Here is a 23383-nt window from a genome sequence, read left to right as displayed (position 1 = left end):
AGTTCTAAACGTGTAAAAATGAGCGGCGGACATAAGACTTACTCTGGATCATAATGATCGTCTGGTCCGGATAACCCGTCTGCTGCTAACGACAGGACAGCTGCGTCATCTGTCTGCTGTTGATCTTCTTCATCGAGGCGCTGACGCTTTGACGGTTGTTCGTCAAGACCGGAGTTGTCATGCACAAGGCCTAACGAATCGGCCTCCTCGACAGGGATCTGAACGGACATGCTATGATGTGAAGCAGTTGCATCCGACTGGGCATCCTGACCCTGGCCTTGCTGTACTCCTGGGGAAGACATAGGGTCAATACCAGCGATGGGTGCTGGTGGCTGTTTCCTAGGTCGTCCACGACCTGGACCGGGGCGCCGTGTGATAGGGTTGAGAGTGGGATCAGATCTGCGCTGATCTATACCACCATTCGGCTCAGCCTTATGCTGGGCCCTGCGAAGGCCTTGGAAGTGTTGCCTAGCGTATGTTACTTAGTTTCTGCATCGTAATAAGTGTATCACACATTATAGATGCTATGTAGATGTGATGTTGTACATGTTGTGAAATGAATCTAGATGGTCATCTCGACCTTCTACTTTTGGGTTACAACGCGTCAAGTACTCCAGTTATATACCAGGTAGTTATTGAGCAGCGTGAACGTTAAACAAAACCCTGTGTTTAATTGTGCGACTTGACACATTTTCTGATAGCTGATCTATCTTCAGCATATCGGAGCGGTAGGCTATTATATGATTGACCTAGTGCATTGCCGGATACGCTAAAGGGGAAACGGAGATGGATGGAAAATGCATAAACCGGATAAGGTAGGACAGTAAGACGATTAGGTGCTCTGAATTTGGACCAGGTACGTGGGAAAAGATGCAGAAATGCAGAGATACAGAGAAAAAGGAACGGGTTTTACTTACCGGCATCCTTCATTAGTAAAGCCATATCCTAACGATCGCATATGATTACCGATGGTAGTCCATTCTGCGCCACTTATTACGCCGATGTTCTTGACAGAAAGTATAGTGAAAAAGAGATCTTTATCGGCTCTGTCGTTCCAATTTTTGTTCATTTTGGACCTTTAGGTAGCTCGGAGCCTTAGAGGCTAGAGCTTGAAGAAGGCTGGTACTAGGTAATGGTACTAATGGTACTAAGCTGCTAAGGTAGCGATGTGGAAACAGCTATAACAATAAGCTACACTCTTCACGTGCGAATTAAGAAAATTGATAGAGATGGGAGCTTTTAAGAGGTTGAGAAGAATGGGTAAGGGAGCTTTGAATTGGAGCTACCTGAATTACGCGGTCCTGAGAGGGTGTGATAAAGTGGGTCGAGTCCTTTAGCGTGGTTGTTCGGTCTAACCCCGAATGGAATTGAGATTAGCGCGTTACCCTTTTCGGGTACGGCTTATTTGATGATCCGGAAGGTTCAAGCTGGAGGTCACGATTTCGGGAGTTAGGTACCTACAGTAGGGAGTTATAGCACTTAGATACCGATCATGTGACTTTGAACTTAAGCCATGCGTCAACTGGAATTGTGTAATGATGCGGTCATAATAAGGTATCATGATCAGGAAACATTTCAAAAGTCGTGCATTCTCCAAATGTGACTTGAAATCGACTACGGTTAACCCTTTCAAAAGTTTTTTCCATAAGGATACCCTTGTCACCTGTCAACTACACCTGCCAAGACCCACTTCCAAGTGTTAAAACTGGATAACCTCGCTGTCGAAAAACTCGAATAACATTAAATATTTAAGATATTATAATTAATTTAAATATAAATATTAATTATAATGTGTTTACTTGTAATTCGTTTTATAAAAAGGCTATTTAATGTTAATAAATATGATAAATTATAAAGTAGCAAGTTTAACAGCTAACGCGACAAGTGGCAGCGGGCACGTGCCATCGCCCTATGGAAAAAACTTTTAAAAGGGTTATCCGTAAGTTTACTTAGCTTTAGGTCAGCCGGGAATTTGCCGCGTTTCCCGGTACATCGTCACAATTCCTATTACGAGGTAACCACTACATAGTAGTTACATTATGTACCTAGGTACCCAGCTTTTTACTTTTCCACGGCGCTTTCTTTTCTTTCCTCGTTTCCTTCTGAGAAGACGTTAAATGCATGCACTTAAATCTCAAAATGGAAAAGTGTACTCATCTTAAAACATCACGTGAGAGCGTGAGGAGACCCTGCAACACAGTGCTATAAATGTCTACTCCAACGCGTCTTAATCCCAACTGCCCCCTTTTGCTTTTTTGTATTACTTCCCCCTCCAAGTCTTGTATCTTATTCGTATCTCATTTGTATCTACATAATGTATTCAACTAAGCCGATCACCTATTTTATCTTCAACATTTTATGTCATACATTAATGACCTCGGCGCTATTAGGTACTTAAGGTAATCATCATTCGGTCACAAAAAAAGCAAGGCAAACACAATAATAAGCTATTTCGAACCCAAAAAACATTTCATAGTCGCGCAAAGCCAATTTCTCCGAGGGATCAAGAAGCAAACACCAACAAATGTGTTGAGAGACGAGTCGGCAGAGGAACATGGTGGTTCTCTCATGATTCATCTCACTAGCTAATTCCAGTACTATTTCAAACTTATTGGAATAACTGGCTGCAGCCTGCAGGACTAGCTACCTAGTACCTGAAAGCCTCTCAAGATAGGGACAAGGTTGTTACCAGATCGAGCATGCATATCGTTGAATGACTGCTGACGATCTCTGCAAAACTACTGCAGGGCAATTGCGCATTAGGACATAGTAAATCCAAGGTATCCGCTTAGAGGCAGACAAGAAGTAGTTGTTTACAGGTACACCAATCATTAATCTTGACCATCACCCAATCGAGGAGTATACTCGAGTACCAAGTCTCAAATTCTTTCGTGACTCACCTCTCGTTCCACTTCAAATATCTGGTGGTATCCACCCTACTGCAACAGAACGTACCTACCTATCCCTTTACTCAAAGATACCTATACTCAATACATAATATAGGAGTAGAGAAGGAACGAAGGAACGAAAGCACGTGTTGCCAGGTACACCGTACTGCAGGGGGGGCTAGAAACCCACTTTACGCGGTATGCCGCGTACCATCCCACTTTCGCGCAACCACCCCACCAACCCTTTTCTCTTTTCACCCCTTGATCTCTCCTTGATCTCCTTGGCCAAGACAAATTTCGTTCACAATGTTCGCCTTGTTGAGGGTTGGAGTTGCTGGGCAACCGTGCCCTTTCATACTGTTCGTCATATAGACCCATTAATGATAATCCTAGTGCAAGTAAGCGTGCTTTTCATGCAAGCATTTAAAGAAGCCCTGTCAATATCTATTGCCGACCCTTCTCTTCGAAGAGAGAGAAAAAAAAGCAACTAGCAAACCCGTACTAGACGCGTTTCTCTCCCTCTTTCGTCTTAGGCTTCGCTCTTTTATCATCAGAATAACGAATACAACACTCTTTTAGTCCCTTTTATCTCGGCATCAAACGGCTTCTTGATCTTGTCACGGACCATCTAGCTTGTCTCCACCCTTTCGTCATATTTCACCTCACCGAATTCGATCGACGGTTTGGTGTGATCCCTCTCAACGACCTCTCAGGCCTGATAGAATTTATCTAGGAGCTCTTTACATATATTTCACCAACTCTCCCTCACCGACTTTCACGTCTACTCTGTTCGTGACTCACTCATTTCATTTCAACTCCATATGTTCAGACTATCATTGAGGTTGAGGGCTCTCTCCAGACACTTTACACCTAGCTGTGCACTTCTTATTGAGAAGACTCGCCCTCTCTAAACCTCATCCATTACACCGTTCTCGAGATATTTCTCTAGCCGCAAGCCGGCACAATGTCCGCCAACAATGATAGCACTATGTCCAGATTCCTATTTGCGATTCTGAAGCAGAAGAATCTCAAGGATGTAAGTCCAAGATATAGCTACCTAAGCTAGCTACAAAGAGCATTCTAGATTCCCGAGCTCTAGATTCATTAACAAATATCTTAGATAAATTGGGAGGCGGTTGCTAAAGATGAAGTTCTGGAAAAGCCAATCACCAATGGCCATGCCGCTCGAATGAGGTTTTCGCGTTTCCGAAATGCTATACAAGGCAATGAACCCGCCAAACGAAATCGAACGGGGCAAAACAAAAATCGAGTAAACAAGTCAAAGAAAGATCCGAAGGAGAAGAAGGATGTACGTGTCAAATTGGAGGGCGCCTTGCAGTTCCTCCCAGACTCATCGGCCACACCAGAGCCGTCTGAGACGCCCGCTCCCGAGATCAAACAGGAGAGGGTTCCCTACAACTTGGGAGACCGCTTCACTCCGCGTCTCACCCCGGGGCCATCTAGCGCAATGCTAGCTGCTTCAGTATTACAGAGCAATCATGGTGTGATTCAACCTAGATTCCTTACGCCGTGCAGTGATACAGACTTTTTCTCTCCATCTCCGGCCCTCACATCCAGCCCCACGGGCGATATGATTGCTTCTCCAGCTTCATTCAGTTTCCGCGACTCGCCATGTCCTGAACGCCCTGATCCGATGTGGTCGAGTGTCCCGCATTATTCTGCCTACGGAGCTGGTGCCTCTTTTGAGGACTTTAGATCTAGTCCTTGCGAGGGACCCTACGCGCACTCTCATTCACAACCCCCCCAGGGACATCATCCATACCGGACGATCGAAGTCGATGAAGATTACGTCTTTGTGAAAACTGAGCGGGAGGAGTGCCCTTGATGGGGCATGGACATGTCATTCGTATGACCTGGACAGGCTGGTTTGGGGGTTGGGTTGCCATCTCACATAGTTACCTATATGTTGTGTGGGCCACGAGCTTGTTTCTACGAGGAATTGGCCGAGGGAATAGTTGAATTGCTCATCTGCTATGAGATGTTATCATTCTGGCTGCCAACTACGAAATTCGGCGTTTGGGGATGTCAATCTAGTTTTTAGGGGGGGTGGGTTAACGCTCATGATTTTTGCAGCATGATCTTTGTAAACTTATTGCTTGGATGATGATATTTCGGCGTTCGGAACTTAGGGTTACCTTGGCTTGGTTGATGGATCGGGATACACAGCATGTATCATTGGCAACGTAGTGGTGGTCAATATCACTCTTTAAAAAAATATTCTATGAGCATACCGTGCTTTGCCTAACGTTTATGACGTCTTTACCTAAGCTAATAAGAACCCCTTAATGTAATATGCATTTAAATCGGCCCTACGAGCTGAACAACTTCCCGGGAATATGATTCGTAAAAGACTGTAGCAGTAGCTGAAAGGTGCTGAGAAACTGGACCAACCGCATACTGTCGGGGTTTACTAACTACCTGAAATGCTCCTTCATTACGACTCTTTAGATCACTTGACGTTGTTATCTATCCGCCTTAGGCAGGACATGCCGTAGTTAGAAGCAGGGGCCGTGCGCGGGATCCATCGTGAATTCTGACATATCATCTTCAAACTTTCGGTATCTCTTCGTATCCAAGTCCTTTAGTACCTACCAAGATCGCGATCCCGCACAATCCGATGTTACCGTCACCATTGTCTACCTAGTTACCTGGTAGCGGGGTAGCACTTGAGAGGCAACTTGCAAATAAGATTCACGCACCGACCCGGAGTAGGTACCCCAGCAATGAGGGGGCGTACTAGGGAGGGTAGCGCCTATCGACGATCCAAGATCTGGTATCTAGATGCGTAACAGGGCTGAAGTGGAATGTGACATGGGTCTGTCAGCCTCAAAATGCCCTCGACAGCTGAAGAATAAGGGGCCCATGCGCAGCAGATAGGTAACAAAACGTATGTGGCGTGTGGGGGAGGTCACGTTACCCCCCTTCCTCCTTTCCCCCCTCTCTTTGATTCCGGGATCTTTCTTCATCATAGCGGTCTTTCTAATGCAGGAGACTAGGCTAGATGCCCGGATGCTCTCGAGAGTCTGTGAATAAAGCTGTGATAAGCACGGAAGTGGCTTGAGGCCTACATGATGTACCGTGTATGTACCTCCCAAGTCTTGCAAGCGGGACAGAATTTGTTGAGAGAATCCAAGTTGTTGTTACCTAGTTGCTTCGTTAAGCCACGCTTCCCGGGCTTCTCCCCACTGTCGCACAGACAATGTGAAGGATGGTAACGTCACGAGCGGCGGAAAACGGGGCCGGGCCGTAAGAGGTAGGACTTGAAGTCGTGCAGAAAGTGCAGGCCGTTCTGGAATTTGCACGCGTTATCTACCTGTTACGAGGTAGGCGCCTATCGTGGGAAGGCGTGGTCAGAAGCCGGGCGAGATCGTCAAGCCATGTATGTACGCTCAGATGCCTCGTTCACTGCAATTCACCCGATTGAGACACGGATTTCAGAACTCACTCTCCGACTCTTCCAGATATCACTAGTATCTATCTCTGTATGCAGGAATCCGGGGTCATAGTCCTAGCCTAAGAAATACACTTACAGCATTCACATTCACATCCACACCACTCAACGTAGCACAGACCTCGCCCAGTTAGCTAGTCACGATCATCTGCTGATAGATGTAGGGGTGGCTATCGACCAACCGTGGATTAGCAAAGTCTAGCCTACAGCTACCATCTATTTAGGCCTAGCCTAAACTTACCTCCTAATTCAACCATCATCATACCACCATCTATTGCTACTCATCCCCGAAGCTTGGCTTAGCTGATTACGGACGTTGCCCGGCGCTGCCGTAACGCGGGAGCTACAACCCCCCTTCCCAATCAACTATCGTGGAATTCTAAATATGACATGTCTATAGTGATCAAACACGGTGTCTTGGCGCCATAGCTCAGCCCTACGAATCTGGGCCGCGGGGTTATTTCCAGGAAGTCTTACATAGGAGGTACCTACCTAATAGAATCTGCTCAGGCCCTCGTCTGCCCTACTAGTGTTAATACTCCCATCCACCACATCTGGGGGGGTCACACTATTCTAGCATACATGTACGACGAAGGGGGGGTGGAAGAAATTTGTTTCCTTACCTTTTTGGTTGCCTTGTGACATTGCCACTTAGCGGGCGTCGACATCCTGGACGGATTCCCGCTTCCTCTTGCACGATTCTTGATTCTTTTACGTTTCAAGCTTGCTCAAGTGATCATATGTATTCCCTCTTGGTAGCGGGGTTAATCATTGCGATATCTTATTCATGAGAGAGACTTGATGTATAGCTCAGGAACGTACTAGAGTAGGTAAACTATCAGAGGTTAGGTATCAAATATAAAGAACAAAGGAGATATTTGTATATATAGTTCTGGGAACTAGAGCTATCTTGATTAGAGCTCCTTGCGGAGCAACTAAAAGTCGTTTCCCTTGGGTACATTTTGCTCCACTTCGTGGCAGTTAAGCGAAGTTTGTCTTTGGTATTAGATTTGTTCGGAGCCATTCCACCCCAAAAGTTCTCCGATCCGAATACTCAAGACCAGAACAACTGCGACAGTCGATAATGTATACGGTTCAGCTATAAGACATAGGTATGTGATCTCGAAGAAGGTCGGATAAGGAGTAAGAGTGACAAATGTTGAATTAAAAATCATCAACGCAGCTTTTTGAGAATATAAGCTAATGGGTAATTCAACAAGAAGCTCTATTGAACTTATGGAGCTTCTGACCTATTGCATATATAACTGGGCCTGAGGGGTCAGCTAGTGTTTATATGAATTGCTAGTCGTTTTTTGAGGATATTTAGCATTGACTTAGTATAAATAACTTCATATCCAAGCTCTACACGTCTAGCCTCCAGATATGTTTAGGATCTTTGTAGATTTGGTACGTTGTTGATTCAGATTGTTTGTTGTTTCAGTCGGTGGCGGCTCGTCGAAATCTGGTTCTCTCTCGGGAGGAACCGAAAACATCCCGAACTTCCGGACCGACTAACATCTATCGGCAGTGGAGCCAAGAAGCTAAGCCAAAAGGGCAAAGAGTTGAAACACCAGAGACGCTAGCGGCTTTGAAAAGCCAGGAAAGGAAACATCCCGAATAGACAAGCCTAGATTAAAGAACGCAACTGTCACATGATATGTGACCCTAGACCCATATATTATAGTGGGGGTACCCACTCTACACATTCCCATCTCCCATATCCTAGATAGTTACCCATCTTAGAGAATAGAACAACCATCACAATACTATCGTACTATCATAATTGCGTGACAGCAACCCGGAGCCATCTTGCTAGTCTTTAGGTGTGTTGTCGGTGAGGAAGCAGGGAATACCATGATAGCCAACAATCGATTGATTGGGACAGGCCTTCGGGTTGGATAATAATTTGGGAGACCCAGAAGACTTCTAACAAGTTCCGAGGTAAAAGAGGACAAGTGGCAACTGGATATAACGAATGTTGTTTTGATGCTTTCGCATTTTCGGTATTCTGTTATGGGCCGGAGGACCCGGAGGTGGCATCCCCTGAGTTAGCAGTATTTATATACAAGGTACCTACCTAACCTAACCAGCTACTAGATTTTTCAGATTTTGACTAGTTACCGGGTTATGCAAGTATATTGGCTTTGCGTGTCATGACATTTTAAGAAAAGAGATATTAATTCGAGCGGCATGGGGCGATAACTCGAATTGAATTAGTAGAAGTTAAAAGACTTCGCAAAGTACATAAAGTAGAGCGGTGTAGAACTCATTTGATATGCGTATGAAATCTACGCAAGTATCTTTTAAGATGCAACGTACTATGTAGGGAAACTGCCCAGATTGAAAGATATCTATTATGTAACTAAGGTCAAACGATGTTTTCGGTGGTTTTTCTTGCGCCATCAATGCTTAGTTGCTTACCCTGGTTCATACCTATGCATATCTATATACCCCTGACTATCCTCGTGATAGCAATAAACTCAACCAAACTTCACGAATGCCAACATGCGAGGAAAGCTAGGGTGCAAGATGAGGATATGGTAAAAATATAGTTTTGGTGGTATTCTTCTGTCATGCGGAGATAACTTCATTATCACCGCTAGGTCCATCGTATTAGCAAAGAAAGAAAAAAAGATTTGCAAAAATACCGAGGAGTTACTACTAGTAAGTATTAGGTTACTTCCACGTGCTATGGTTGTTACTAGGTTATTTCTCGATTTCCTAGCGCCATACTACGGGATACTATGTAGTACCTAATGTACGTGTCACATATCTGTCACCGCAGATATCCTAGCTAAGGTAAAACTCCTATTCTGTCGCTTTACTAAGGATACGCGCATTAGCCTGCATAACCCACCTAAGCCAATGACGTTTAACATCGAACCTTAATACACCGTGAATATGCCTATCTACCTTTTTTTTTTTTTTTTTCTTCGCGCAATTTCTATCTCTCGCAAACCTTCCAGCCTTTCCTGTATAAGAATTAGATTGTATTTGTTTAGTCAGCCTTTACTAGTCTTGGCATTAAAGTCCGATACAGTAAACCCGATCAAAGTTAAATCCGACATCACGTATCTTAGCGGATCGTACGGTTTAGGAATGTGTTACTACTAAATTTTCATGGATAGGTTAGGTAACTATCGCCATCAATGGTCGCGATGCTAGTTTTGTCTCTAAAAGACCAGAACCCACCCCCTTTCCCCACCCTTTGTACTTTCTCTATCCATATATATATGATTAGTACATGTAGATTTTCATCGTAGAGGTTGCTTACAAAACACTTGTAACTTGCTCTCGAGGTCCATACAAAAAAGACTGCCCTGGCAGTTTCCATTTATTTCCGGCTACTGAAATTCTCAAGGTAGGCATAATGTATTCAGTAATGTATTGGAACTTCTATCCACTACTACCTCCACTTAGCGTGATAGATCAGAAATCCGCAACAGGTTTTTTTTAGACTAGAAGGGGGATCAAACTTAGAATATTTATGGGATGAGTCGGAAGGGGGTTGTCGTCTTTCTTCTACTTAAATGTAGACCACCTGCACTGAAGTTCGAGTCACAACAAACTTTAAGGATTCTTTTGAAACTTAGCAATACCTAGATCTCAATATTAATACCCTACCTTTGAGAGAAGTCACGAAAATTTTGGTTATCTCAGTCCACCTCTAAATCGTCATATATCTTCAGCATGTCGGCCCCGGAGAGCTACAAGTTCCAAGGCTGGCTGGGCAAGTCCCCAGAAGCCGTCAACGGAAAGATGTAAGTAGTACCTAATGAGAAAAGGCTATTTTGCCGTTGTCCTCAATGCAACCGGAGTCGGTTATTTTTTCCCTCCTATACACCAGAAAGAGAGACAGATGTGCTATGTTCCCGAGATATATCCGAAATACTTGAAACTTCCCCCTGAGGTGCATAATGGCTAACTGATTGACCAGGGAGTGGGGCGAATATGAGCCCAAGAAATGGACCGAGGATGATGTGGATATTGAGATCTCCCACTGCGGTATTTGCGGCAGTGACTTACACACGTTGAAGTCTGGCTGGGGACCGACACCCTACCGTATGCTTCCCTTTCGACCCGTCAAGACTAGTTTGTTCCTTTGCTGACATTTCGCAGCTTGTGTTGTGGGCCACGAGATCGTTGGCAAGGCCGTGCGCGTAGGAGCGAACGTTAAGCACGTCAAAGTTGGTGATCGCGTCGGAGTTGGTGCGCAATCAAGAACTTGCCAGAAGAGCACCTGTCCCGCATGCTCGAACGACTTGGAGAGCTATTGCGGTGAATTATTGGTCAACACTTACGGCTCTGATTACCCGAACGGTGAAGGAAAGAGTTACGGCGGCTATGCTGATTACAACCGCGCCAACGGCCATTGGGTCTTCAAGATTCCAGATGAAATTGACTCAGCTGCCGTTGCGCCCATGCTATGTGGCGGAATCACTATGTACTCGCCCTTGAAGCGGAATGGCTGCGGACCTGGCAAGACCGTGGGAATTATTGGCGTTGGCGGTCTTGGTCATTTCGGTATTCTCTTCGCCAAAGCATTGGGTGCCGATAAGGTCATAGGCATCTCGAGAAAGGCGGACAAGAGGGAGGATGCGTTGAAGCTTGGCGCCGATGAGTATATTGCCACGGACGACGACAAGGACTGGGCGAACAACAACCGAAGAACAATGGACCTCATCGTCAGCACGGTGTCTCATTCGAAGATGCCTTTGAATGACTACCTTGGTCTCCTGAAAGTGAGAGGAACCTTGATCCAAGTCGGGTAAGTTTCTTTCCATTTCACCTTACTGACGTTGCGGTCGAACTTGGCCCAAAAACTAATTCGTTATGTAGTGCTCCTGATGGAGGCGAGCTCCCCCCTGTCAATGCCTTCCAGCTGATTTTGAATGGGATTAAATTGGGTGGCAGCATGACTGGATCTCCTTCGGAAATAAGAGAGATGCTGCAGCTTGCAGCGGAGAAGAAGATCCAGCCTTGGATTCAGGAACGGCCTTTGAAGGACGCTAACCAGGCCATCGTTGACATGGAAGAAGGCAAGGCTCGTTACCGATACGTACTCGTCAACGAGAACTTTGGAAAGCATTAGATGCGAAGTTGATTTTAGGAAGCGCGAAATAGACGGCAAGGGTGTCAGGCCAGATAGAGCAAAATGATTCATTTCTACTAAAAGACTCGAGATACCATAGATAGCTTAGGTAGGTACCTAACCTAACTGAATTATCAATATAATTATCATCAAATTCAAGTATATTGCTACTGTATCCTTCTGATAAATATTTCTGTCTCCGTTTAAGATACCTAAGTCGGTTTGACCCTATCGAATTTATCCCTTAGTTCATAGTAATATATAGAGCTTGGACCATGTTTTTCCAGAAAGTACTAAACAATGTGAAAATCGAGCAAGTACAATTTTAGTACGAAAACCTTTTTCGTAATAACTTGAAAATCATAACTTCGTTACGATTTTAGATTCAATAGGTGCATGTTTTACTTGTCTAGTTGCATACATATTTTTAAATTAAATGTTATTCATATATACCAGGGGGACACCCCCTGGGACCCCCAATGCCTCCGGCGGCCCTCCCGGGGGGCGCTTGCAGCGGGATAGTGCCTGCGGCAGGCCTGTATTTTAATCAAATAACCTCTACAACGAAGCGTGTATATCACAAAAAGGGCCATATCAAGTAATACATATCGAGATATTACATAAATGCACGTACCTAGCAAATAGACGTAGATTTGGCCTATAGGGAGGCGTGGTATCGGGTTCGAGACGACGATAGGTAGGAATCGGGGTAGGTGGAGGGCATCGGAGCTCCGAAAGACTGGATCGAAATACGATTAGAATTGAATACAGCCGTAAATGGATGACGTCACGAATTACATACTTGAAAAACTATTCAAAGCTGAGTTGAAGCAAAAGTGAGGCTCACGATACTGTGATATTAGTAGATTAGTGACACGTGTGTGGTGGTAAGGTAAAAGGTGTAAAAGTTGAAAAGAGTCGGATCTCGAGTAGGGGGTGGTGCTGTATATATAAAAAAGAAATTACGTTAGACTCATCCCCTATCGAGGTCAAAGCTAATGTTTTGGGTAACACCAATTTGGGGCTGTGCTTGATTTGATTGGCTTGTTGACTAAGGCGTCAGTCCGAGGCTTCCGGCGAGGTGCGTGCGCTTTGTTTGATTGGCTGAATTCGTGCAGCCGACCCTACCAGCGCGTTCTAGCGCGTCTGCCTGAAATTTAGCCTTGCCACCGTATCTTTTAATTGGCTCGTCTTATCTTATCAATTAATATGTCAAAATGGCCCGTGCACTTGAATTTTAAGCCCTCCCCCCCCACCCATACGAATTTAGAAGCGAAAACTTTACTCCGTAAAAAAGGTGATATAAGCAAGTTAAGAGTAAAGTTTTCTTAATTATTACATTATCGGTATTGCCATTGATGCCATTCTGTCATATCAAGTTGATGAGCTATCAAAATACAAATTGAGAAAATGACTGGTATATTTTGAATACAGATCCCGTTAGGTCACAGTGGCGTTTTCACCCCGACTTGTTCCGTCTAAGGTCCTAGCTAACTCTACTTGCGTAAGCTCAACTTTCAATCCCTTTGATTCACATATATACTTTAAATAGAAAGCCCTCCTAGTTAATATCACAATAGTAACGGGTTAAGACAATATATACGTGAATAAAAAGAAACTCCAACGTGAATTGCAATATCATTCCTAAATATTACCCTATAGCCACCTTTAAAAGTACAGACGTCCTTGTATTAGTCTAATATCTATTAATGACAAGGGTTAACAAATCGGCTTAAGTTGAGATAACCTATATTATCCTGGCGGTTCCCATTACATCTTATATGTTATTTCTCTCTGAATTATTGTCAATCGTATTGATGAAAGAGTACTTTGAGACACGCAGCCCAGTTCGTAAGCTACCTCTCATTTATCTTAAGTTCAGCACAGACTTTCGGGTGCTGGTACCCAAGTTAGGAGATTGTCATGAGATATTGCTGCTGGCAAGACTGACAAGACTGACGTTGTCTCCATTCTAGGGACTTCATTTGCAGATAAAGGTAAGTAATCAGAACTATTTTCGTTTGTTATCCCACTAGTTACGACAAGCAATTACCAACCCCTACCTATATCGTTGAGTTTGCTCTTACAATAGTTTGTTGGTTTCTGAGTTCAACTTACTGCCGAAGCGCTTGACACCAGCGGCTGTTAGACTTATACGACTATACAAGTTACATAGTCTTCGTCATACTTATACGACTATTTAAGCTACATAGTAATCGTTTATACAACGTCAACTCTATACCAACGACTCAAGTCATAAGTTGAACGGCATAGATAGACGGGAAGCTCGACGACGAGCTCCATAATCTATCTGATTTAGGTAGTATCTACCCAGAATCTGCCTAGGTAGGTTTTGATTTCCCCGAAACATTTTTTCCTCCATCTACATTGTTTGTATCCTCCTTCCCATAAGATTTCTATTTCTTCTTTAATCCTTCCCACATTCCACTCCCAAGACCAACTTCCTTCACAACCTTCAACCTCTTGTATCTCTCCAAGAAACTAAACCTCATATCGCATTTGAATACATCTTCAACATCACCAAGAAGCCTTCCACAAGGATATTGCCATCACGCAAGGTAAGTTGCTCAATTTGACATTGTCGCACCCCTCTACTTCATCTCCTTACACTTGGATCCCTACTGGAGATCCCTATCACAACTTCTCGCAATCTGTCTATTGCTTTTCGAACCCCAATCTCCGTGACTGTACCTTCAACCCTAGGTATAATTTATCCCTTTGATGTAAGGCATCAATCCATTACCATCCCACCTTCCACCCCATTCGACTGTACCTAAACATTCCCCGAATTTTCAGCCTGTGCTCATACCGGTTTATGAACTTGGCATAAAGTCAGGTAGATCGTTGTATCTATCCCCGGAGGTCAAGTAAATATCCCTATATGTCCCTGAACCCATCACACCAAGCACGATGCATGTTTCATTGATGTCCAAACCCCTCCGCTACGTCAAGCATTACTCTCTCTATACTTCCGTTTCTGTGATAAGGCCCCAGGAATACTTCTGTCCATTTCATATTTACGAAGCTCCATCTTTCCCCTCGGTTTCCTCTTATGAAGCGCTTGGAGAATTGAAGTGATAGGCTATCCCCAATCAACCGTCAGATCACATTGTCGTTGCCACTTCTCCGAGGTTTATTGTTTGACTTCGACTAACCGCTGGAACTATCACAGCATCCAATACCTACCAGTTTCCTTTGATCAAGTCAATCATCTCAAGGAAACATGCCCCCCAAGGAAGTAAGCGTGCCCAGCGCTGGCGACTTGAAATTCTTCACCGCCATCTTCAAGTTCATTCCCAGTGGACTTGATCTTGACTGGACCGGACTTGCCAACGAGCTTGGCTTGAAGAACGCAGCGATTGCCAGAGTTAGTACAATACCTGCTGCCAAATTTGCATTGCTTAGTACTAATGATTCAAAGACTCGATTCGGACAGATTCGAGGCAAATATCAGGGCGACTCGAACGGAAATTCCCCTCAGAAAAACAAGGTCACCAGGGTTGTCAAGTCTTTCAAGGGAAAGAATGCCAAGGTCGGTGGCAGGAACCGAAAGAAGAACATCAGCAGTGAGGATGAGGAGGAGGACATGAAGGTGACTGTGAAGAAGGAGCCTGAGGATGATGATGATGATGATGCAAAGGCAGTCAAGGTCGAAGATGACAAGGACGAGATCTAGTCTGGTCAAAAGCGAATGATCGCATCGGTATCTGCTTTCCTATAGTCTCGATGGCTGACGCCTCGAATGGGATTTTATGGCATTTTATGGCCTGCTAGCTTTAGTATTACCCCTTTATGGCAGAGAAACTGGAACTTCGCGCGCAAATCTCTAAGAGGGGCTCACGTTTCTTCCACGATGCAGGTAGTATCATAATCTATTTACTGCTATCCATATATGTTTCCATTATGACTGTTGCTACTGCTGATATTACTGTGCTGAACCTAGCGATGCTAAAGCAAGACTAGAGTCCAGTGTAGGGACTGATAAGTCAGGGTAGGCGGTAAAACTAACCAATATTGTAGCTCCTAGATCCGTAGAATAGTAGCAGGCTAGAGGATATGCCTCCCTAAGACTAGCCTGTCTTGCCTGTATCACCCCTATTACTTTGGGTTAGGCCCTTGCACTCAAGTTCCAGGTACCCCATAGGCTTGTATCTCATGCGCCTTCTCTTCCCTTCTTGCCTTGAGAGCAACCACTGCAGCACTTGCCTCACGATCTTTTGTGGTGGGGTAGCCAGATAAAGGGAGCCTAAGCATACATTGTCAAACCCTGTAGGAGCCTTAGGACCTGCGAACCTAATAGGGTAAGTAGCCACTGTCGACAAAGTGACAACAATCGTGAGAAATTTTCCTTAGGCTGACAGTTGTAGCAACCCTTTCTTGTTTCTTCATCCAGTTCCAAGTAAATAATTTCGGTTTCCTTTCACAACAACAACAACAACAACCAAGCTGCCACTGTCTTTCAAACCTTCCGTCTACTTCGAAGCCAACCTGATCCAACCTAGTACCTAAGACACCACTGTCTACATCATCAAGTAAGTAAAAGCTTAAGTTGATTTTCCTTTTCCTTTCTGTTCTACCCAGGCATTGTCTTGTTTCGTAGCCTAAACCTCGAGTATCCTCAAAGATATATCCGTCGAGGCTGAGCGAATACACTTCATCCTTCTTGGAGTCCAATGCTGACATTGACGCAGCATGCCTGGAGAAAGGCCTTACGTTCTCCCCAGCAGCGAGCGCCTGACCAGGCGACAGCTGGAGTTAGTGGTCGCTGTGTTAAGAAACGCAGATCGGTCACTTCTCCAGTCTGTCGACTGGAACGCCGTGGCAGCCCAGATGGGCCACGCGGAACGGCGGGTGTCTCGAGATACGTTCTCGAGAAGCTGCGACCGGAGAGGTGTAAGTAATCCCCTAATTATGAACTCATAATTACCTAGGTATCCAGTTACTCTAAGACATGTACTGACTTGAAAATCTGTCTTAGTGGCTGCGAAGAGGTGTGGCTGTAAGTCAACTCGTCTATATTGTCAACGCCGCTAGATATTGCATATCAAAGTAGAAGTATACTAACGAGTCAGGGTCCCCAGGCATCTCAGGCATCTCAGCCCGCTCCCGCTCCAGCTCCTGTTGCCGTTCCTGCCCCCCCTCTCCCGAATCCTGTCCCTGCTCCTGTGGCCCAGCCTGGGCAAGCTGGGCAGGGCTTGCAAGCCCTGGCGGCCGCTGCCGTCGCAGCGCCTGTTGGTCCTGGTGCCGCTGCCGCTGCCGCTGGTGATGGTGACGATGATGATAATAATGATGATGGTGGCGGTGGTGGTGGTGGTGGTGGTGGTGCCCCGGCATAGACAGCCCCGGCGTTGGATGAACCGTTAGTTTGAAAAAGTGAAATCAACAAATGTTGTTTAGTCTAATAGTCTATCTTCGAATATTGACAAGGCTCTACATATTGAAAGTGTCTATTATACCTAACTCACTAGGGTGACATGTCATAACAACGGCATTCGGAGCAACAAGTTGCCGAGCAATGTGCAGATATATTAAGCCTCTTAACTCATCTTACAGGCATCCTCCTGTTATTCCCCAACATCTAAACCTCCTCATTAACATCCATCAAGGCCAACTGGATGCAATATTTATAACAAAGGTATTTGTAATGTATTAGCTGGACCTTTGACACTCTATACGACAACATCTTAAAGATCAAAAGCTTGTATTAACTCCTACCTTTGTGCCTACTCTTGAAGTCTCGTCTAAGATAATTCACGACAATCAAAGACAGACTTCTGACGGTTCACCATAGTACAGCAAAAGAATATTCATATTTTATCTTGATGGTCCTGTCATCAACCGTCCTACCTAATCCCTGGGAGTGTCCACTAGCACGACATATTCCCAACCACATTAGTCTCACCGTATCTCTGTAACGACTCTAGGGCCGAGTACTTTCCTACCTAGGTAGTTATCCCGGGCTACTTCAGTTTTGACCAAAGTTCTGGCTGTTGCCTGGCATATCAAGGCGAGCTCTGCTCTACAGTAACCTACCATATTGTGGCAACTACCGTCCCCGGGAAACAAATTGCAACTTCTACTTCAGTGGGCTTGCAGGATCTACCTTTTGAAGCAAAGACTTTTCAGATAATCAAACTAGAAACTTCTCCAACTTAACCAACCTTCTCAGCTCATTTGCCCAGTTCAAGATCCTACTCTCTACCATTTACAACATCATCAACTACGAAGTTGGCTCTCTTTGCACAGTAGACACTCATAACTCATAACTCATAACTCATCCTCGTACTTTTCAACTTGATCCGTATTGTCTATTAACCTTGCAACATCCTCCGACAAGATGCCTGCCCTGGACATTGACTCCCAGTTCAAGTTCCTCATCATGTGCATCAAGCACTCGACTGCTGGAAAGGTGAGGTTTACCATTTATCATTCCCAAAGCCCTTGCGCGGCAAATTCCCTACCGCATTTTTAAACCTCTATTGACTTGAATAGGTCGACTTTACTGAGGTCGCGAAGGAATGTGAGATCGTCAGCAAGGGCGCCGCGTGAGTAATTCCCCAGTTTCAACCATCGTATTTCTCTATTCACCGTGTATCTAATCGTTCGCCCTACGCTAACCGCTTTTCTGCCTTACAAGTGCCAAGCGATATGAGCGTCTTCTGAGGGCGCACGGCATTAGCGCTACCGGTGGTGGGGGTGGCGTCAAGAAGGAGTCCAAGGACAGCAAGGACGGCGTCAAGACCCGCACCCCCAGCAAGAAGCGCAAGCTCGCTGCCATCGACGAGTATGCTGGTGACGAGGATGAGCCTATCAAGACCGAGATCAAAGGTGAAGTTAAAACCGAAGATTCGATCGCCGTGAAAGCGGAGCAGGAGAACGGCGGCGGCGGCGCGACTGCTATCGTGGCTGGTGTCCCCACTTCTGCTAGCGAGGTAGCGCCGGCGGACCAGCCTAACACATCGCTCTCTACCGATGCGCAAAACAATGATGAAGACGATGACGTCTTGGTCATTAGTGCTACAGAGAGGTGCGATGATAACGGCGTCCCGGTCTACGGCAGCAGTGGTCACCACCACTCGCATGCGCACTTGCACTCGCACTCGACTGCTCCGATTGTCCCGGGGATCCATTCCTTTGATTATGCTGCTAACATGGCTTTCCCCCAGCAGATGGCGATGACGACGCCGACGAGGGTGAATACGACGCATAATTCCCTTCCCTACGGTTTCCCCCCTGGCACGTGGATGTTCCCCCACGACGCACATAGCTATCTCTAGCAGACAAACAAGCACTAGTCCCTCGTTACCTACTTCCCCAAGATACACCATCAAAACCGTCCGTTCTCTTTTATCACGGTATGTCTTTCTATGGAATATTCGAGCGTACGCGCTTTCGCTAATCTTATACAGGCAGGAATGACTTATGACTTATGGTACACAAATTAGGGATGAATGTGGGGTGGATTTCGATTGATTTCGGTTGATTTCGCCATCATATGGCAGCTCTTATGAGCAATATTGTCGTTTCGCTTATTTCCGATGATTTCAGTATTCTAGGTCGGTAGATACGCTCTGGTGAATTAAAGAGTCCTAATGCAAACATCTTTCGTGCTGTTTTCCAACGCGTGTGATCGCTTTGTTGAAATCGCGTTGCCCCCCTTTTAACCCCCCCCTCCCCGGTGCTTATGTAAGCGGCACAGCTCCAAAGTAGATTTACGCAGGAGTCAAAACAGGTAGGTGATGTGAGCAGTTTTCGATGGGAGAAATGGGTTAGGAACCGTCCGCCATTTAAAGGTACCTAGGCATGGGTTGTATATACTTAGACGCTCTTTTACCATGTTGTCCTAATTCCTTGCTACGCTGGGACCTGGCTGGTTATCGAAGAGCTATCACGATTACTTGGTAGAAGGGGCTGACCTTGTAACCCTGAATACGCCACGCCAACAACGCGTTTCATCCGTGTAGTGCTTTTTCCCACGAGTAAAATCGACATGCTTTTGAAGACGATGGAAATTGTAGGATTCTTTCCTTTTCCATAGATTGTTGTATATTTCAGAATGTAGCCGTACCACCATGTAACCATGACTTTCTCCACTGCTAGCATGGAACCTAGTTTGGGTTCAACTAAAAGGGACTCCACTAAAGAACGACATCTCGCTGGAATACTTATAGGCATTTTCTTGTAAATCTAGACGAGCTTCCTTTCAAGGTCCGGATCAACTACACGCTAATCCACGCGTGTACACACACGTAAATCCATATAAATACACGCTGATCAACGTGGCACGTGCACGTAAATCCACAAATACACTTGAAGCCTTGAAAATGTGGTTTTAAGTGCGTGTATTTACTAATTGTGGAGTAGTAGGTGGAGGTAAGGCCGTACTTAGCCACGATGTTAGTGTGTACTAGTAATTTTGGTGGTAGCACTAACAAATTGACTATGGGGCCCCTGTGGCGTGTTGTGGCACCCGAGAATATTTACCCTATATATATATATATTAATATCTTCGTATTCTAGCCGTATTATAGCACTTGAGATAAATTAATTTATATCGTTAAAATTCCCAGACTTTTCTCTATCTAACGATATATATAAGAGGTTATAGAGTGCTATATTAGCCGAGGAATTTAATTTATACTGAAAGTTGAAAAAATAAACATTAAAAACATTCAATTTTCAAAATCAAAAACATCATCTATAAGGTCACTTAATAAAATATCAGCCAAACGCGCTACCCATATAACGAAATATATATCATTAAAAAGCCTGGAAAATTACGTTTTTATTTCTATTTTTTATTTAATTTTGCTGTAAAAGCTGCGCGAGAAAACGCGTTTCTTTTAATTTTGAATTGTTTTATATCTCGTAGGCCTACTGACGCTATGGTCCACGATACATCAATGCACCATTTCAGCCCCTCATTTTTACAATACCAACATTTACGATCCCAACATTTACGATACTAGCCGACGTCTACGATCCCATTGTTTACGACAGCAGTGTTAACGATAGCTTCTAATATTTACATTACTGGTCAACATACAGTTCGTTGTTACGTATTACAACACCAAAACAAGGTCTGAATACGTGATATACGTGGGTGGGAATAGCCTCAATTTAGCCTCTTGGCACTTGGTCATAGCTTAATCCACGCTAATCCACGCGTGTACACACACTTGACCAATTTTCGTGTATGTATTACATACATCCACGAGAGGGTTGGCCGTGGATGTATTTAGTTGATCCGGACCTTGCTTCCTTTTGATATGCGTTAGTTAGCTGTCTCTGATATAAAAGTGAGGGTGAATAACAACTATATGTGTTCATTTAGTAAAATACTCGACGTCATGCTATAATACAAGATCCTCATGGTTGAAAACAATAGCATCGGTTGCTTTCAATGTATTCGCGGTGGTTCATATAAGAGGGCCTTTGTTCTATTCTCTTTGGTGAAGCCGAGAATCCATTATCATGCCATCTTTGGATGATTGCCCTTCTCGAGGCAATACAATTGGTGTGCTCCAAAAAAGATAATGATATATGCCAAGGTTTGTGAGGTGATTCGACATGAGTGGTTTCATAAAGTGTAGGTACTAGTTTCATAAGTCTCTCAGTAGAAATATCCGGCTACAGAACGATCTTATTGAGTTCTTATCGCAGACTTTGAAGATCACGGGAAATAATCCGCAGTATTTAATTCTAGATGTTCTAGGTAATAACCTAGTATACCTACCTAAGCTATGTAGAACCTTGAATGACTTCGGGATGGCTGGGCATGACATACGATATCATGATATCTATCTTCTGCGGTACGGGTTTACTGTTCACTCTTTTACAGCACGCACATATCAGTAAAGTTGTCATTACTTATCCGGGAGTAGAGGCTCTCGGGCAAGTTTGTAAACTGCCTGAAGAAGTCACACACCGTATTGTCATTTTTTAGGAGTTGGAGACCGAGATGCTTCTCGATGTCCTCTATTCTAGCCTTGGTTCTACTATGCGTAAATAGGATTACCTGCGAGCTGCTGTTGAGGTGTTTCTACGATTTACTCACGTGTCGTATACCACCTTGAAACAAATCTTCTTCTTCTATGATACGAGTCTGGCCTTGCTACCATCGCTTTTATGCCTCTTCGTAGGCTACGTGTTGTGCTCTCTAGAAGAGATTAATACACTTTTCCCATCGGCCTATCTAAGCGTTAGTCGTGGACAGCATCTATTAAAATTCGCACAAAATACGTCACATTTAGAAATGGGGAATCTATTTTATTTGTTATCTATTCTAATACTGCTGGATTGTTCTATAGAACCAAACTCGGACATTAATAACATGACTATCTTGGAGCAAACGTATTGTCAGGCTAAACGATGGTCGTAATCATCATTGATATATTGCCCATCTACCCATCCTTGACAAACCAACTGCCACGAATGAACAACCATTCAGATTTAAGTAATCTGAGAGATAGAGGAGTTATATGACTTATATCATCGGATATTATATATACCGATATTACCACTCATCGCTTTTAAACCGGACTTAAGATAGTCCGTGGAATATTTTTCTATGTCCAATGTATGCCTCCAATGTATGCCTCTGAGGTTCTAAGATGCTTGTTGAGAGTGGTATCGCGCAATCTGGCAGCGAAGTCGAGGTACACTGGAAGTACCGTTTTGAATTAGGCATCCATTGATTGGCTTATTTTTAATTCCCCACATTTCTATTTCAATTTCTGATCTTCTGCTCTGATCTCGAAATAGATGCATGCCTAAAGCCAAGTACCTAAGTATATGGCCACTTAAATCAAGATCACAACCTTAAAAAGTCTGATTTCCATATACGTACCTTTTAGGCAAGCAATTAAACTGTTCTTGATTGCTCTTTTTGAGATCTGGCGCGCTAGCCGACCCACAATCAATCACAAATGCAGAAGAGTGTGGGTCCCTCCACAGTCCGCTAAGATATACGTACCGTAGTTTAAGGAAAGGCGCGAACCTTGAGGGTGGGACCGTGCGCCAATTCCAACGTCAACTCATTGAGCCGCAATATTTTTAGTATTATCAGTATCGTCAGAATCAAAGTACGTTAGTACGAACAGCCAGCAAACTAATACTGTAAGTTTTAAGCAGGTGCTATGACTCCTCCGAACTGGAGCTGTTTCTAGGATCACAGTTATCTATGAAAATTCTTTTTTGAGTACCCTGTTGTCTAGTACCTTGAGACACATGATCATGCTCTGCTGGAGAAAACCTCTGATCTTAATATTTTCGCTGATTATGAACAGTGCTAGGCCTGCGAAAAAACAATCAAGTAAAACTACAGCCGCTAGTCGGTTAGTACTTTGTATTTTCCTACTAGCTCATAACTACAGGTAGCTTTCAATATTGGCGTCGGTAAAAATTAATCCACGGCTGTACTTAGGAGGTCAACATGAAAATATAATTAGATCACCGAATTATGAAAGCTAATACATAGGTACCTTATACAAATATATGGTTCTAATTACAATATTATTCTGCCTAATTTTCAAAAATACAATCTAGAACAAGATCACGATATTTTTCTAGTATTTTAGCATCTTGCATTATTAGGATCGAATGGACTTATAAACACATACGTATGTTGGGCATATTCTAATTGCCTGTACGCATCGTAATTCTACGCAAGTAATTAGGCCGTATGGATATTATATCCCTAGCTATCTTGTAGAAGTATGCTCGCGAGTTGAGATATTGGGTACCCTTGTGGGTATGTGCGTAGTTGATGCTTAGATGGCTAATTTTCCGTCGATAGCTTCAGTATCGCATTATGCTATGTGTCATAGGCGACATAATTCCTAGAGGCTCAAGTGCGCATATACAGTTTCTGATGTAAACGTATGCTGCAGCTGGGGTCGAGATAAAAAT

At 44.2% G+C, this 23383-nt stretch overlaps 4 protein-coding genes across 4 annotated transcripts; 3 read left to right on the top strand and 1 right to left on the bottom strand.

Moving 5' to 3' along the window:
• Positions 1-38: 38 nt before the first annotated feature.
• Positions 39-1069, bottom strand: F4812DRAFT_455993 (uncharacterized protein; the record flags this gene model as incomplete). The annotated part of the gene is made up of 2 exons (XM_047936907.1): positions 39-468; positions 918-1069. The coding sequence occupies 2 exons, from the start codon at positions 1067-1069 to the stop codon at positions 39-41; spliced, it is 582 nt and encodes a 193-aa protein (XP_047794205.1).
• A 2547-nt stretch (positions 1070-3616) lies between these two features.
• On the top strand, positions 3617-5218 carry F4812DRAFT_197906 (uncharacterized protein). The gene is made up of 2 exons (XM_047930195.1): positions 3617-3924; positions 4009-5218. Exons 1-2 carry the CDS (start codon positions 3853-3855, stop codon positions 4732-4734), a joined length of 798 nt encoding a protein of 265 aa, XP_047794204.1. The 5' UTR covers positions 3617-3852; the 3' UTR covers positions 4735-5218.
• Positions 5219-9872: 4654 nt separating this feature from the next.
• Positions 9873-11749, top strand: F4812DRAFT_197864 (NADP-dependent alcohol dehydrogenase C). The gene is made up of 4 exons (XM_047930194.1): positions 9873-10121; positions 10298-10422; positions 10480-11128; positions 11200-11749. The coding sequence occupies exons 1-4, from the start codon at positions 10051-10053 to the stop codon at positions 11450-11452; spliced, it is 1098 nt and encodes a 365-aa protein (XP_047794203.1). The 5' UTR covers positions 9873-10050; the 3' UTR covers positions 11453-11749.
• Positions 11750-17459: 5710 nt separating this feature from the next.
• Positions 17460-19108, top strand: F4812DRAFT_197760 (uncharacterized protein). Its single transcript, XM_047930193.1, has 4 exons — positions 17460-17882; positions 17966-18018; positions 18111-18828; positions 18883-19108. Exons 1-3 carry the CDS (start codon positions 17811-17813, stop codon positions 18748-18750), a joined length of 765 nt encoding a protein of 254 aa, XP_047794202.1. The 5' UTR covers positions 17460-17810; the 3' UTR covers positions 18751-18828; positions 18883-19108.
• The last annotated feature ends 4275 nt before the right edge of the window (positions 19109-23383 follow it).

Source organism: Daldinia caldariorum (assembly GCF_022478825.1).
Source record: "Daldinia caldariorum strain CBS 122874 unplaced genomic scaffold F4812scaffold_2, whole genome shotgun sequence".
Classification (NCBI taxonomy): domain Eukaryota; kingdom Fungi; phylum Ascomycota; class Sordariomycetes; order Xylariales; family Hypoxylaceae; genus Daldinia; species Daldinia caldariorum.
Note: the sequence above shows the minus strand (reverse complement) of the source record. Positions and strands in the feature narration are given on the sequence as shown.